This window comes from Candoia aspera, chromosome 1 (genome assembly GCF_035149785.1).
Source record: "Candoia aspera isolate rCanAsp1 chromosome 1, rCanAsp1.hap2, whole genome shotgun sequence".
Taxonomy (NCBI): domain Eukaryota; kingdom Metazoa; phylum Chordata; class Lepidosauria; order Squamata; family Boidae; genus Candoia; species Candoia aspera.
Genome location: NC_086153.1, coordinates 230,920,752 through 230,937,019, shown reverse-complemented (window position 1 = coordinate 230,937,019; position 16,268 = coordinate 230,920,752). Strand labels below are relative to the sequence as shown.

At 47.2% G+C, this 16,268-nt stretch overlaps 1 protein-coding gene across 1 annotated transcript in view; it reads right to left on the bottom strand.

Annotated features, from left to right (window-relative positions):
* Window positions 1–13,635, bottom strand: part of P2RX3 (purinergic receptor P2X 3) — a 46,285-nt gene extending 32,650 nt beyond the window's left edge. Inside the window, exon 1 of the mRNA XM_063289091.1 lies at window positions 13,363–13,635. Coding sequence (XP_063145161.1) covers window positions 13,363–13,496 — 134 coding nt within the window. The 5' untranslated portion in view covers window positions 13,497–13,635. The remainder of the gene's footprint in view (window positions 1–13,362) is intronic.
* Window positions 13,636–16,268: the final 2,633 nt, after the last annotated feature.

The window sequence follows — 16,268 nt, the reverse complement described above, 5'->3', positions numbered from 1 at the left end:
CACATAGGACGGCCCATCGTAGTCTTGGGAATACCATGGCTCGCGACAAACAACCCGCGCATCAACTGGAAGACCCGCACCTTCCAATTCGACGACGGCGAGTACCGGGCGCCAGTTCCGGCGGGCAGGACCAACCCCACTGTGGGACGGGCAGAGGCGGCAACCCAGGACAACACAACTACCCCAGAAGACCTACCCGAGCAATACGCTGACTTCTCTGAGGTCTTCAGAGAGGCGGAAGCTGATCAACTACCCCCCCACCGCAAGACGGACTGTAGGATTGACCTGCTGCCCGATGTCCCCTTACCTAGGCCGAAGATTTACTCGATGACCCCGAAGGAGATGACAACCCTCCGGGAGTTCATCGACAAAAACCTAGAGAGGGGATTCATAGAGCCGGCATGCTCACCGGTCGGAGCGCCCGTCTTATTCCGGGAGAAAAAAGACGGCACCCTACGGCTCTGCACTGACTACCGGGGCCTCAACGCAGCTTCCCTATCCAATAAATACCCCTTACCCCTCGTGAAAGACATGCTCGCCCACCTGTCCACGGGCAGAGTATTCTCCAAGCTGGACCTTCGCGAGGCGTACTACCAAATCCGAATCAGGGAGGGGGACGAATGGAAAACTGCGTTCAACTGCCCCCTAGGCGCCTTTCAGTACAAAGTGCTGCCATTCGGACTAGCAGGGGCCCCGGGGGTGTTCATGCAGCTCATCAATGAGGTTCTGCATGAACACCTGTTCAAAGGGGTCCTGGTCTACATAGACGACGTCCTTATCTACTCCAAAACGCAGGAGGAACACGTGACCCTAGTCAGACAAGTCCTCGATAAGCTAAAAAGGGCGAAACTCTATGCCAAACCCTCAAAGTGCGAATTCCATAAAGCACGCCTAGACTACCTGGGGTACCGAATCTCCGGGGAAGGCATAGAGATGGACCCCGCAAAAGTCGAGGCGGTGGTGAATTGGGAACGCCCACGTAACAGGGGCCAACTCCAGAGCTTCCTTGGCTTCGCGAATTTTTACAGGTCATTCGCATGGGGGTTCGCGGAGATAGCCCTCCCCCTAACAGACCTCCTCAAAACTAAAGGGGTGGGGGACACACAATGCGCCAAGAACCCGGGGACAGTACTAAATTGGACTCCCGCGTGCCAAACCGCATTCAACAGGCTGAAAGCGCTGTTCACCACGGAGCCAATCCTTGCGCACCCGGACCCAGAACGGCCGTTCGTGGTCCAAGCCGACGCCTCAGACTTCTCCCTGGGGGCCATCCTACTCCAAAAGGACCCCACAGGAGTCCTGAAACCATGCGCCTACCTGTCGAGGAAATTCTCTGAGACAGAAAGGCGCTGGCACGTCTGGGAGAAGGAAGCCTTCGCAGTAAAATCGGTGCTGGAAACATGGAGGCACCTACTGGAAGGAGCCACCCAACCATTCGAGGTCTGGACAGACCACCGGAACCTCGAGGCCCTCCGGATGCCCAGACGCCTCAGCCCAAAACAGGTCAGATGGGCCCAATTCTTCAGCCGCTTCAACTTCCAGCTGAAGTTCATGCCGGGTAAAAAGAACTTCCTGGCTGACGCCCTCTCCCGACTGCCCCAAGATGAGGAGCCCGCCCCAGACATGATCGGGACGGTCCTATCCACTTCCCAGCTGGGGATGGCTGTGACCACCCGGAGCGGCGCTCGGAGGCAGCCCAACCCCACGGCGCAACCGACGGCGGGGCAACCAGTGACCAGACGGCGCCAACCGCAACTGCCAGGGGGGATACGCGCGGACCTCACCGCCGCCCTCAAAACCGACCCTTGGCTACTAGCAAACCCCGACAAGGTGACGATGGCACAGGACCTGGCATGGGGGGAAGGCAGAATATATGTCCCGGACTCGCAACGCCAGGCAATCTTGCGCAGATCCCACGACACCAAACAAGCAGGACACTTCGGGTTCCTAAAGACCCTGCACCTAACACGACGTCAATTCTGGTGGCCCGCGCTGAGACGGGACGTGAAAGCCTACGTAGCGTCCTGCCCGACATGCACCAGGGCCAAACGGGCACCAGGTAAGCCCCCGGGACTTCTACAAACGGTGGCGGAGCCCTCCCGCCCATGGGAGGAAATCTCCATGGATTTCATAGTGGATCTCCCACCCAGCCAGAAGAAAACGGCCATTTGGGTGGTGAAAGACTACTTTTCGAAACAGGCCCACTTCATCCCCTGCTCATCGGTCCCGTCCGCCCAGCAACTCGCCAAACTCTTCCTTATACACGTGTACAGGTTACACAGATGTCCCGCACGCGTGGTGACCGACAGGGGCACACAATTCACCTCGAAATTCTGGCGGGCCTTCCTAAAGCTGACGGGGACCCAACAAGCCCTATCCATGGCCTGGCACCCCCAGACGGACGGAGCCACAGAGGTCCTCAATGCCACCCTAGAACAATTCATACGCTCATACACCAACTACCACCAAGACGACTGGGTCGAACTGCTCCCGTTTGCAGAAGTCGCATATAATAACGCCGTCCACACGAGCACGGGGAAAACCCCGTTCGAAGTAGTCTCGGGGTGCGACTTCGTACCCATACCGGAGCTACCGCAACCCCCGGGACCCCAAGTGGACGCTAGTGACTGGGGACGGAAGATTGCGGAATTGTGGCCAATAATCACGGCAGCGCTGAAGGAAGCACAGGCGGCCTACAAAGAGCAGGCCGACAAGCACCGGCGCCAGCAACCGACGTTCCAGGCAGGGGATATGGTCTACCTATCCACCAAATTCCTGAAGTCACCTCAACCCTCGAAAAAACTGGGGCTTAAGTATATCGGGCCACTTCGAGTAACACAGATAGTGAACCCAGTGGCAATACGCCTGGACCTGCCGCACAATCTACGGAGACTCCACCCGGTATTTCACACCAGCCTCCTGAAACCTGCAACCACCTCTCGATGGCACCCGAGCACGCCACTGCCCTCCCCAGTGATGATCGACGGCCAACAACATTTTGAAGTAAGAGACATACTCGACTCTCGCCGTCAACGGGGAACACTACACTACTTAGTAAGGTGGAAACACTTCCCCCACCCAGAATGGGTGGCGGCGCAACACGTCAAGGTGCCAGACCTGACCCGGGCATTCCACCGGACGTACCCCGACAAGCCAAAGGGGCGACAAGCCGAACCGGCCCCTGAACACCCTTTTCCCTGTGGGCCCCCCCCACCACGCCCCAAGGGGAAAGGGCCCCCCAAGCCCACGACTTGGGTAGACCTCCCCCACCCGGGACTCACCCTCCCCCCGCCCCGGGCCCACGAGGAAGTGTCAATTGGTCACCAGTGCATGCCTGGGGGCAACGCCCAGGATGCACACATAACAATGACGACGCACTTGCAAAAAGATAAGGTTCCTACCTGGAGCTGAAAAGCACCCGACCAGCCACGCCTCTTTCCTCGACGAACTGAGCCAAACAAGCAGGGTGTGGCCGGGGCATGCGCACGCCCAGGGTGTGGTCGGGGCATGCGCACTTGGAACACACCCTAAAGATGGACACGAGGTAGAAGGCGGAACAAAGGGAGGGGCGAAAACACTCCGGCGGGAAATTTAAAAAAAAACAAAACATTTTTGACAGCTCTCCTGGTGAAAAACCGGAAGGCCGGGGGGGGGGGCACTATTCGGACAGGGGGCAGTATGTCATGAGTGCCGTTGAGCTGAAGACATCAGCACAACGGCACACATGACAATAACGAGGAAGCAGAGGAAGGGACACAAGATAAGCATAGCACGCACAACAACAGACACAGACCCTGGCTGGATGATTCAGCCATCAGGACACAAAAGAGGAAGAAGGAAAGACAAAGACTAGGCGGATCACGAGGCACACCCAAGCTGTTAGCAAAAGCGCAACGGAGATCACCCAGCTGACAGCAATCACCGGCTGAAGGAGGAAACCGATTATGGGCAATCCCGGGGCACCAGCTGGGGCCCCGCAACCCTTCACCTACCGGCACAAACGTATGCAGGACAAAGGGGGGATGATGCAACCCAAGGTGAGGGGGCGCTGACCGGCGCGGGGTATTTAAACCCCGCACTGGCGCGCTCCCTTCACTCTCAGCTTTTTTCGCGACTAGCTCTATGTTTGAATAAACCTGAACCTGCTCTTCTCTGAATCAGCGTCTGTGTTTTACTCAGTGGTAGGCAGCGCATGACATCCACCCCCTTAAAAAGCTAATGATCAGGTTTATTTCAGTGTTCTGCAGTCCAGTCAATGTCAAGCACCAGATATCAGACTACAGATACTCTCTGATGCTTGGAGCCGAACTAAAGAGCATTTCCAGATGACCAACCTTTCCTGTCTCACAGCATCCCAATATAGACGTGCCTGAAATTGATCCAGGCCCCTTTGATAGTTTGTGAATCTATTAACCAGGTGAAATGAGCAGGGGGAAATTGACTAGAAATTCATCAGACTTAATTAGCAATAGACAGTAATAGAAAATCGTCTGTTCTGAGTGGGCTAGAAAGAAAAACTCTTTGGTAGGGATGAACAGTCATGGAAACTCCCAGGCTTCTTGTTGTTGTTCTTGTGTGGCTAGCTGATTTCAAAAAGAGCAACTGCTTTGAAATAAAAGATCCTTGTTCACAAAAATAACAGAGATTTGGGATGCAGGTACCACCCCCTGGTCGTGATATTCTCTGGTCACCAATAGGCTCATCTCACACTGAAACTGAAACTGATCTTTGTCTAGTAATGCCTAAACTCTATCAAGACTACAGCAGCTCCTTGTGAATCAAGAGCCTTTTTGATCTGGGCTTACTATATGAATGATGGGATGTGGTGGCAGACACCATCTTCACTCTACATGAATTCATGCGAGGGTCTGCATTTTTGTGGTTTATTCGTTCAGTCGCTTCTGACTCTTTGTGATTTCATGGACCAGCCCATGCCAGAGCTTCCCGTCAGTCATCAACACCCCCAGCTCCCCCAGGGATGAGTCCGTCACCTCTAGAATATCATCCATCCATCTTGCCCTTGGTCGGCCCCTCTTCCTTTTGCCCTCCACTCTCCCTAGCATCAGCATCTTCTCCAGGGTGTCCTGTCTTCTCATGTGGCCAAAGTATTTCAGTTTTGCCTTTAATATCATTCCCTCAAGTGAGCAGTCTGGCTTTATTTCCTGGAGGATGGACTGGTTTGATCTTCTTGCAGTCCAAGGCACTCTCAGAATTTTAGAATCTGTAATTATCTTTTCCAATATGAGAGGGTAACCACCTTGGGCCACAAGTCCAATCCCAGCCTTATTTTTGCAGTCCCCAGAACTGTGCTGCTGAAAGTCTGCAGCAAATTAGCAAGTTTTCAGCAGTGCTGTTTTTTTTCCCTTTTACTTACAAGCAAAACAAAACAATTTAAATTACAAAATAGGTGTATCTAGTCTTGGGAGGCTTGATGCACCTGACTTCTATAATCACCCCAATATTTCTAAGAGTGCAGAAGGACTCCCAAATCAGCACTGCCCACTCCTCAGAAATTGCATATAATGAGGAAAAAAATAGAGTTCCCCTCCAACTGGGAAAAAAAAATATCCCCTCCTCTTTTATAACTACAAGTTAGATTATAAATTCCTTTGAGCAAGGACCAATTCTCCTGTGCTTTACAAAGTGCCGTGGTTATGAATAGTGATATATCAAGAAAAATAATAAGAAAGTATTGTTTTCTCCATGCAATTCAAAATTCTAAGAAGTATATTTCCCTAGCACACAGAGACTTACATATTTCCAGTACATCCTCTTTGCAAGGTTTTCAGTTAGATGAAGAGATTGTTTAAGTGAATGCAGGCATAAGTGTGTACTTCTCTGCCTACATTATATCTGCGTGGAGCAGACCAGGATGGCTTTTCCATCTTGTGCAGAAGTGTTCCATGAGCCATCACTGGGTTTACAACTAGCAGCTGGGGCAAGGCACACCTTTGTACAATTACAGCTATTATGCCAACTGCTGCCCTTCCTGAGCTGTTTGGTGACTATTTATCCATGTCTTCCCAACTTCTACAGTAACGCACCTGTCATAAGGCTACTCCTGAAAATTGCCCTGGAGTTGGACCTGGTGCAAAGCATAGCAGCCGCCGGGCTGATAACCACTACGAAGTATAGGGATCATGCAATGCCTGTACTGAAACATCTGCACTGGTTGCCAATTGCTTACCAGAAACCTTTAAAGCCCTAAACAGCTTAGGGCTGACTATCTAAGTCAGTGTTTCTCAACCTTGGTCACTTGAAGATGTGTGAACTTCAACTTCCAGAATTCCCTAGCCAGCATGGGGAATTCTGGGAACTGAAGTCCACACACCTTCAAGTTGCCAGGATTGAGAAACTCTGATCTAAGGGACAGCTCTCCTATTACAAAGCTGCTAAGAGCTGCAGAAGAGGACCTTCTGAAGATGCCTCTGCTGTTGGAGGCTGATTTTTCCCGCAAGTGGTAAAAAGTCGTTCCTGTGTTGCTCCCCAGCTATGGAATGCATTCCCTCAGGAGCTGCATTTGGCTTCCACTCTCTCAGCATTTAGAAAATCTGTAAAGATGCGTCTCTTTCACCAGGCTTTTAATTGTATAAGATTTTAGGGCCTGTTTTAGTATCAGTTTTGAACTGTATTTTTAGCTTTTTAGCTTTTTATTTTTTAACTTTTGTGTGCTGCCTTTAGTACTCACCAGGGTAGAAAGATAGAAAATCTATCCATCCAATAAATAAATAATAAAATAAAATAAGTGAATTATCTGAAGTAGTGGGGGTGGTTTTGTGTGTGTTTATATTCATTCTCCACATGAGTTGACTAATACAGCATTAGTTGGATTTAGGCTGCTGAGATACTCCTCTTCCAAAATATAATGGATGCATTTAAGCATTTTTGTCCTGAAAATCAGAATGATGTGGGTAACTGAATTCTAATATAAAAGTCTAGGCCAGTGTTTCTCAACCTTGACCATTTGCTGGCTGGGGAATTCTGGGAGTTGAAGTCCACGCATCTCCAAGTGGCCAAGGCTGAGAAACACTGGCCTCGACAAAGCTAAGGAGCAGTGCAAAGTCTCAAAGGAGATAGGGAGCGGGAAGGTAGGCCATATGAATGAAAACGCCAAGACAGAATAAGGAGCATAGCTATGAAAAATGATGCTTCACCACACTGCTTTCTAGATATAAGAGCAGAGAGAATGTCATATCGCAGGCAGCAATCCTCTTCATGTCACTGAAGATGGCATGAGTTATAAATGGGGAGCTAGAGTTACAACCCAACATGTATAAAGGGCACCAGACTGGAAAAGATAGATCTGTTGCTAATCTAAAACCCTGCACAGTAGTGAAGCAAGATGATTGTGCTGCTTGTCACTTGAGTGGTTCAATTTTTGAACCACCTCCAGTTGACTATACAACACTGACAAAAATACCCAACAAACTCATTTTAATCAGGACTTCTCTGTGGATGGATGTGTTTGTGTGTGAGTGTGAGAGAGAGAAAGGTCTCAACTGTTGCAGTTGAAGTGTTTGAAAAATGTACCTAAAAATTCCACATAGAGAAAGACACTCTGATCCAGCTGCAATTAGTTATGACAAGCAGCCTATTCATTTGCATCCTGAGAAAATGCTGCTGCTACTGTATTCAGGTGAACTTGATGTACACAGGAAGGACTCCTAAATCATGCTGAATCCAATGGAAGAAACCATGAATAACTGAAGCCCTGTTGCTTTCAATGAGATTTGCAGCAGAATGCTGTATCTTGACTCAGAAGTGCACCCTGTGTTTAATGAGGCTTACTCCCTAATAAGTGAGCTGTGGATCGGAGTCTTAGCTACAAATATCTTTAGGTAGAATTAGGTCAAATGCATTTCTGGCAGTAAGAAGCAATCTCCCTAAGGAGAACAAAATTGCTCATTATCCTGATAGACTCTTGGGAATGGAGCAAGATTTAACAATCTAGTTCTTGCCAGCAACACTGTATCTGAGCAGAACTGAACTCCCCTTTTGATTGGGGGTGGAATTGGTGGGGGGTGCTGGCAAGGCGGAAGTGGCTGTTGTGGCTAATGAAATCTTGTTTAACAACCTCAAAGGAGAGAGGAAACCAACTGCAGCACTCAAGCAGAGCTTGGCAGGGGAGTGGATGACAGGTCTCCAGCTATTTCCTGCCATGAACCCCACTACCCACCCATATCCATCTGGACTAATGCCTAGGAAGGAAGTCTATGCCTGGTAAGGCAAACAGACTCATCATCCCTCTGACAGCAATGCAGTTTCCACATATATATTATTGCCCTGGTTCTACTGCTACCACATCACCCCTTTTACAACTCAGAAAGCTGCTAGATGTTTTTGTTTTATATTGTACTTCTGTAGCTGCGTGTGTTTTTCAGCCCACTTTACAGATCAGGAAGGCTGTAAACCTGCAGCCATCGTCTCTAATTATTGGGCCAATTTTTTATTTTAACTTAGTTTATTTATTTATTTATTCAATTTATAGTTTAACTTGCTCTTCTGCAGATGGATTTGCAAGAAATTTTGAATTTCTGGGAGGAAATGAATATCATGAATATCATAATATTTACCCTTATGTGATCTGTTTTCCAGATCAATGCATCCATTTGTTTCGAGTTTGGTATTCTACCCTACAGGTCACAGAGCTGCTGTATTCTCTCTCTGTCTTTACAACCACTATCTTGTTTATTTGTCAGTCCAAAAAGATTAAAATAATGCTGATCAGAAAACAGAAACTTTAAAAACTGGTGTTAAATTCTTCCCAGTTCTCCAACAGATGCAATCTTACCTAAAGCTTCCTTCAGAGCACAGCACAGGGAGATTTGTATTGTAGGCCAGGCTGGGGTTTGAAAAAAAAAAATCAGGAAGAAGGCAGAGGCCAATCGCTTCCCTACAATGCCAAGGAAACTGCATGGATGCTTCCACGTAGGTCATCAAAAAATGAGCTTGTCTCAAAGATGACTTTAATTTTTGTTTTGTTTGCAAATTTATAAACAAATAACAGGAAAAAGCAGCACATCTGCTTCCTCATATCATATCCTAGAATTACCCTGTCTTTCCAGCTTTCCAGCTTTCAACTCCTATCTCCCTTTCTCTTCCTTACTACTAAGTTAAAATGCTGCCCACCCATCGTTGAGTGGGCATAAAACACTCCACAAATAACCATTGCTGTCCCTGCTGCCAATCCCTACCATTCCTCAATTTTCTCTGTTCTGGGTCACTGCAGAGAGTGCTGTCCAGATTGGTGATCGTTCCACTCATAACTGGAAGGTGATTAGGTTTCTTTTCTCTGGCCTTGCTGCCATCCCCTTGCCACATGTGAGTGGGGAATACGTCCCCCACTTAATGCACTGCAGCAGGGCCGCAACTGGGTGGAACAAGTGGGGCATGTGCTGCACTGGGGGGGTGCCAAAATGAGCACGGGGGGGGCGCCAAAATGGGCGCGGAATCCATGTTTGCCCCGGGTGACACAGACCCTAGTTGCGGGTCTGCACTGCAGCAGGAATGGAGGAGGTCTAATTTCAAGACTCTTGCTGGGCTTCTGCAGGCTGGTTTTCTGATTTTCTCTTCACATCCTATTTATGCATCTCTCAAGTTAAAATAATGTGGAATAATAACAATAACAGTAATAAATGTAGAAATCACCCTAGGGAGGAAGAAAGCAGATTGCCTGCCATGTCTGCCTAATTAAATAAATTTTGTACAGCAGGAGAACTGAAAGTGACTAGCCCACAAGGCAACCACCTCTCTCACTTCATGGGAGTGGGAAGTGACTGAAACTGAAAAACGGATGGAAAGCAGCAGATATGCAACAAAAGCCCAGTTCAACATCCCTCCTGATTTTCTGGACACCGCAATGAGGAAAAATGAGGTTGCTGCACCTTAAGATAAAGACATGCCTCTAACAAGAACCCTGTTAAAACAGGAGAGTCCTCCTCTTCCTAAAAAAATTAAATAATTAAATTAAATTAAATTAAATTAAATTAAATTAAATTAAATTAAATTAAATTAGCAGAGTTTTCATTTCCCTTTTTTGAAGCCTGGAGAGAAGTTGGTTTCAAGCGTAGTGGAGGAAGAAGGTAATGGGTATGAAGGGAACTCAGGAAATAATGTGGGAATGGAGAGGGCAAATGCTGGGAAAGAAACAGCTGTGGTGGAGTCTAACTAAGTGACCGGAGTGGAAGAGGCATGGCCTCACCTCCTGACATTCCCAAAACGTACCTTTAACCACACCCACAATAGGTCAGTTGACTTCACCTCCAAGATAATGGGTGACCTTGAAACTGTAATGGAATAGTGTTGGCTTGCCTGGGAGGATATTAGTTTAAAACTGGTAACCTAATGACTTAAAGATGTTTCATTCCTGATACAGTGATGAAATGAAGACACGACACAAGCAAGGGAGCACATTGTTGTAGTCCAGGTACAATTATACCATGGTAAAGTGGAAGTGAAGACAGGGTCTCCCTCTCATATACATCCTTCCTGTTGTCCAGAAGAGGTGTTGTGGTATATCACCTTCTTCAGACTCTGATGACTTTCCTATTCCAAACATTCCAGGAAATACCATTAAGAAATGTTCTGAGGATGAGCTACAGTGGCCACCAGGAGGCACCACCTTACTGGTTTCATCCTTATTGGGACTCTTCCGATGCAGGTAGCCAGATATTATTCTATGGGGTTCATAGGGAATTGAACTCATAGACCTTCATCCTTTAGATGACTACAGTATATATAATGCATTAGCTTTCGGAGTTATTTTGGTCCTGGTACTCATTTTGGTCCTGGTACTCAGCAGCTGCAGGCAGAGTTACCACACAGAAATATGCAGAGTCTATTTGGGGTCACAAAGGAGCACTCTTTTGTTAAGTTCCAGATTCTCATCAGGCTTTACTGAAAGACTGAAGGATATCTGAATTGATTGGCACCAGAAATCATTCAGATATCCATCTGAGTGATTTACCATAGCTTAGCAAGGATTTCAGATTCCCATTTAAAAAATAATAGCAACAACAAAGTAGCACACACAGAGACTCATTGCTCTAATATACTGAGGAAATGAAGAAAATCCAAAGTATCAGGACAATTCTTTTGAGAGGAAAGATTCCGAACTCTGTTCAATTGTGGTACTCACAATAAATGCTGAGACTCAAAATTGATCCAAGCTTGTAATTTTTGCCTTGGAATCCAACTAGTGGATTTCAGGACTCTAGTAAAATGCCTGAGTAGATCCAGTAAGCCAGTGATTTGCTGTGAGACAGATCTAATATGATATTGTCCTATTCACAGTAATAAACTATTGCAACTATTCTAGCACACCTCAATGGAATGTTCCTTCAACTATGGCTGTTTCTGTTATTATTGTGTTGTCACAATGTCTTAGCAGAAGTGGCCTTTGTAACCATTGTCTCCTCTTCCAGTTAGTTGCTGGCTTTCACCAGTTCCTTCATCCCTCATGTCCCTGTAGCCTATCACCAGATAAATAACTTCCCTTCCCCGTAACCCTTCTGCTTAAGCTATTTTAAATGAGTTAAATTACTTCCAATTTCCTAACATGCCTTCCCATATAATTGTCATCTCATACAGAGGTCCCCGGGTGCCTTTTTCTCCCTCACACATAATTATAAGTGACATTTTCTGTGGAATGCTACAGCACTCCAACTTTATTTCAAAGAATCCTCCAGGGGCGCTTCTAGATAAGGCTTTGAATTATGCCACTGCTCCTCCTAGTTCACAGAATTTTACGTTGGTGTCATCCAAGCTTTCCTGCATTTTCCCACCATTTCTTCCATCTTTTTCTTACCGTACACATTAAAAACAAACAAACAATTAATGAGGGAGGGGAAGAATGGCTGCACAATGCTTTTTTGTTGGCACTGGGCCAAAAGACCTTAGCCTGGAGGCATCCTTAGGATTTAAGGGACTCCTCCAATACAAGACGGACTGAGGCAAAACATCATCCCAGCACAAAAACTGTTACTGAACTGTTGCTGCTTCCTGCTCACGTTGTCTTCCATGAAGCATTGAAAACTACCTGAAACCAGGGGCAGGCTTTTTGTCCATCTAGTCCGATATTCTTTCCTCTGTTTGAGACTGAGACTTCCAAGCAGAAGGTTTTCATATCATTTACTGCTGGAACTTTTTCACCAGAGATATCCAAGTTTGAACCAAAAAACGTCCATATGCAAAGCAAGGATTTTATCACCGAGCTGTGGGTCAGATCCCCCATTTTAGCAGTTGTACTATTCTTCCATTCCCCCTCAAAACATCTCCCCTATTCAGAATAATCATTGGCCACCATATGGAATGACATATAAAACTTTTCACCAATTTCTTTACCTCTTGTCTGTCTCTCCACTGAAGTCTACATGAACACCTATCCCACAAAGCACATGCAGCATGGATTCACACAATTACTGGTAACGTCTGGCCATAAGGTGATATGATGTGGGGGAATATGGTAAGCTACGCCTTGGTCTGTGGCAGATTATCAGGTTTCCTCCTGCATACAGTTCTTGATAACAAATAAGGAGTTTAGAATCTGAGACAATGGTGAAATAATTGTTTGAACCCATCTAAATGTGCATTTTCACTCATACATTCATTTCACTAGTCCAAAGCTTCCTTTGCCTTCAGATGTCCAAAGTTCCAACTGTCTCTACATGGTGCACAACAACCCAAAAGCAAAACATTTGCACAGGAAAGCAAAAACAAATACCGACAGTCCTTCTTTACCTATCAAAGTAATTGCCTCTGAATTAACAGTAAGAGGAAATCCCAGATTCGTGTAGCTTTCATTTAGATAATCACTAGATGAGGAATCTAGATCTTTCAAATAAAAGCTACTGAATTGAGTCTGAACCCATTTTTCTACTTCTCCAAAAAACGTCCTGTCTTCATCACAGCAGAATGGAACAATTTTCAGCTTGTTACCTAAGACCCTACCTGCAGGAGGAGGCATTGGCTGCAACCTCATGAGACTTGAGCTTCCTTCCACATATACCCATAGGTTCCTTTTTCAGAGCTGGCGGTCATGGGAATATGAATTTCTGCAAGCTTAGAAAATAATCAGGATGCAAATTCTTACCTCTCTCAAATCTTCCCCATGCTTATGACCCCATGCATTTGAAGCTGCACTTAGGACTCCAGATATTCAGTCAAGCAGCCTGTCCTGCCTCATTTTTCACATAAATCAGTATTTATTCATTTTTTCCTCCACTGCACTCTTTCCACCTATTAAACTTCCTAAAATGAAGAAATCTTCTTTGAAGGTGATTTCTGGGGATTAGACTCCTACCTGATCTTTACATTCCCCCCAGGTTAGGAGATATCGCCCCCAGTGCACCTGCCTTCCCTCACCCAATGAAGTACGAAATGATGAGCAACTGGACAGCCCGGTTGATCACGCCGATGGTCCAGCTCTTTACCACCACCGATTTGGTGGTTTCATAGGTGAAGAAGTCTGCCACGCAAGTCATGCCGGAGGAAAGCATGGATACTGAGAAGCAACTCCAGGATGCCCTGCAAGCCAGAGGAGAAGGCCAAGGGCTGTGATGATGAGCGTAGGAACAGACACCAATGGCACAAGCAGTGCTGGCAGAATGCACAGAAGGCACTTCTAAAGTTGGCTCCTTCCAGCTCTTCTCTGCTGCAACTCTGGGCCAGTCTGAAGGGCAGGGACCCCTTTAATAAGATCTTGCTCCCATCTCCACTGACTACTATAATGATGCTGTCAGAGAAAGGTGGGGCTTCCCAGCTCATCAGTTACAAATTGGATTCTAGCAAGTATGTAGATGGAAGACATCCTAGCATTAAATAATGAATCCGCAAGTGCTGCATTTTCTTGAGTGGTGTTCCGGCCCCACAGACGCTGCTTCTGTGAGTGCTGGGAACTTCACACAGTCAGAAATGGGGGAAGGGATCGCCAACAAAAGAGGAAGGTTAAAGAATATTTTTCTTTGGAGACAAAATTGAAAAATGGGAGGCGTCCTAACACAATCCTGTCTCCACTACCCTCCCAAGAGCTTCAGATGAATGATAGTGAGCAGAGCTAAGTAACTGGATATCCATTGAGAATATCTGTCTCCAGGTTCATCATTCAGATTCCTTTTCGAAGGCAGCATGTGTGGCTCTTTCTAAAGATTAGTAGTAGGTTTAGACTATTAATGTTCCTACTGGGGATGAGAGTGTATGTGCATGTGCTTTTTAAATATTAATATTCACCATTTCCACAATAGTGATTTCTATGGTCATCACTTTGGTGATATATCTGTAATGAAGGCAGGCTTTATACTGCCATCACAATGGCTTGGTGATGCTATGAATCACTAGTGTAGAAATGTTTATTATAATTTCATTACATTTATATCTTGCCTCTCCTCTGGGAGATCAAGACTGTGCACATGATAGGTCTCTCCTCATTTTGCCCTGACCACAGCAACTCTGCATGATAAGGGAGAGAGTAGCTGGTGCAAAGTCACCCAAGTCCTTTGGTTGAGTAGGACTTGTACCTGGATCTCCCAAATCTCAGTCCAACCTCTTAGCCATGTGGGAACTCAGTAACAGTAATGCATATCCCTTCCCAAAGTGCAAAGCCAGCTCACTGTGGTTGGGACAAGGACACTTACGCATCCTCCCAAGGGAGAGGCAGCAGTAAAGTGCTGCCATCAAGTTTAAGAGCTGGTGGAAAAATAAGCTGGCTTAAGGGAGTGCTGACTGCACTTGCAGCCCCTATTATGTCATAGTAGCAAAGGAGAATAAGGGGTAGATCTGCATGAGAAGCAGGGGGAGAAGAGAATCAGGGAGGAATGCCTCCTCTGGGGGCAAATCATGGACAGCAGAACACCCACCAGTCTTCTGCTGTCAGTTCTCTTATCCAATGGCATGATCATTGCATGGAGTCAGAGAATTGGCAGCAAAGAAGCCCTTGCCCCCTCCTCTTTTTCACCCTTTCTGTGGTAGGAGAAGCAGGGGTGAGAAAGAGGGGAAGCAAATCTTAGAGGTGCCAATTCTCCTAGCACTAAAAAGATGGAATGGTGCTTGGCCAAAGAGCCCTTTCATGTGCTTCCCTTCCCCTGTGTGTGTGTGTGTGTGCGTGCGCATGTGCACGCGTGCACCTTCAAGTCAGTGTTGACTCCTGGTGACTCCCTGGACAAGTCCCTGCAGTTTCTTGGGGCAAGGTTTTGGAATTGGGTTGCCCTTGCCTCCTTCCTAGGGCTGAAAGGGAGTGACTGGCCCAAGGTAACCCAGCTGGCTTTGTGCCTCAGGCGGGACTAGAACTCACAGTCTCCTGGTTTCTAGCCTGATGCCTTAACCACTGCATCAACCTGGCTCTCCCTTGCCCCTAGAGGCAGCAAAATACAGTGGAAGAAGCTCTGCAGTTAGCAGGGCCATGGCACAGATACCAGCTCTCCTATGTGGCTTAGGTGCTGCTTTTTAATACAAGTGTCCAGCAGTCTTCCTGAAGACCACTGGACAGGAATAAAAAACATCCGTAAGGCTTTGGCACTGTAGCACCAAAGCTGGAAGGGGCAGGCAGATCTACTCTGGCAGGCGATGCCTCTGCAGACAGCAGCCCTGCAATAAAGCAAACCCATCAGGTGGGCCCTGTCTTTACTACGGAGTGCTGACTGAAGAACTGCCCCCACCCCCCTTTGCATTGCCACTGGAAAGCCAGTTACCACTCCTTGCTTGGCAGTGGCTCTTTCTGGTGCCAAGAGAACTAGTACCAAAAAGCCAACTTCTCCTTCTTCTCTTACCATCCCTTCACTGCTCATTCTCTAATTCCACAGCATTATCACTGGCCATAGAAAGCCCACTTCCCTGATTCTCCCTTCTGTGGAGAGAACTGGTGCTGAAGGACCTGCTTCTTGTTCCCTTCTTGCTTCTCCTGCCAGCTATGAGTTAGCAGGAGAAGTGGGCAAGAGCACTGCTGGCAACCACTCTCTCTCTGCTGTGTCTTGCTGCCAAAAGGCCCAGTTTTTTCCAGGCCTGGGACACCGCAGGTCCTACTTCCATTCCACTCACACTTGGGTGAGCAGGCTCCTTGGTTTTAGTAGGACAGTCCCAGTTTGTGGGGAGGCATCCTGGGCATTGAGTTCGCCCTCAGTCCCAATTAGGAAAATGTCTTGGTTTTCAGGATCACAAGGGCAAGCATCAAGAGACTTAGAAGAGCAACAGCAGGGTTGTGCAAGCTTCAGTGCAGGAAAACATTCCCATGTTCACTGCATACTGCATACATGTGAGTGCTTGAAAGTAGAACGCGC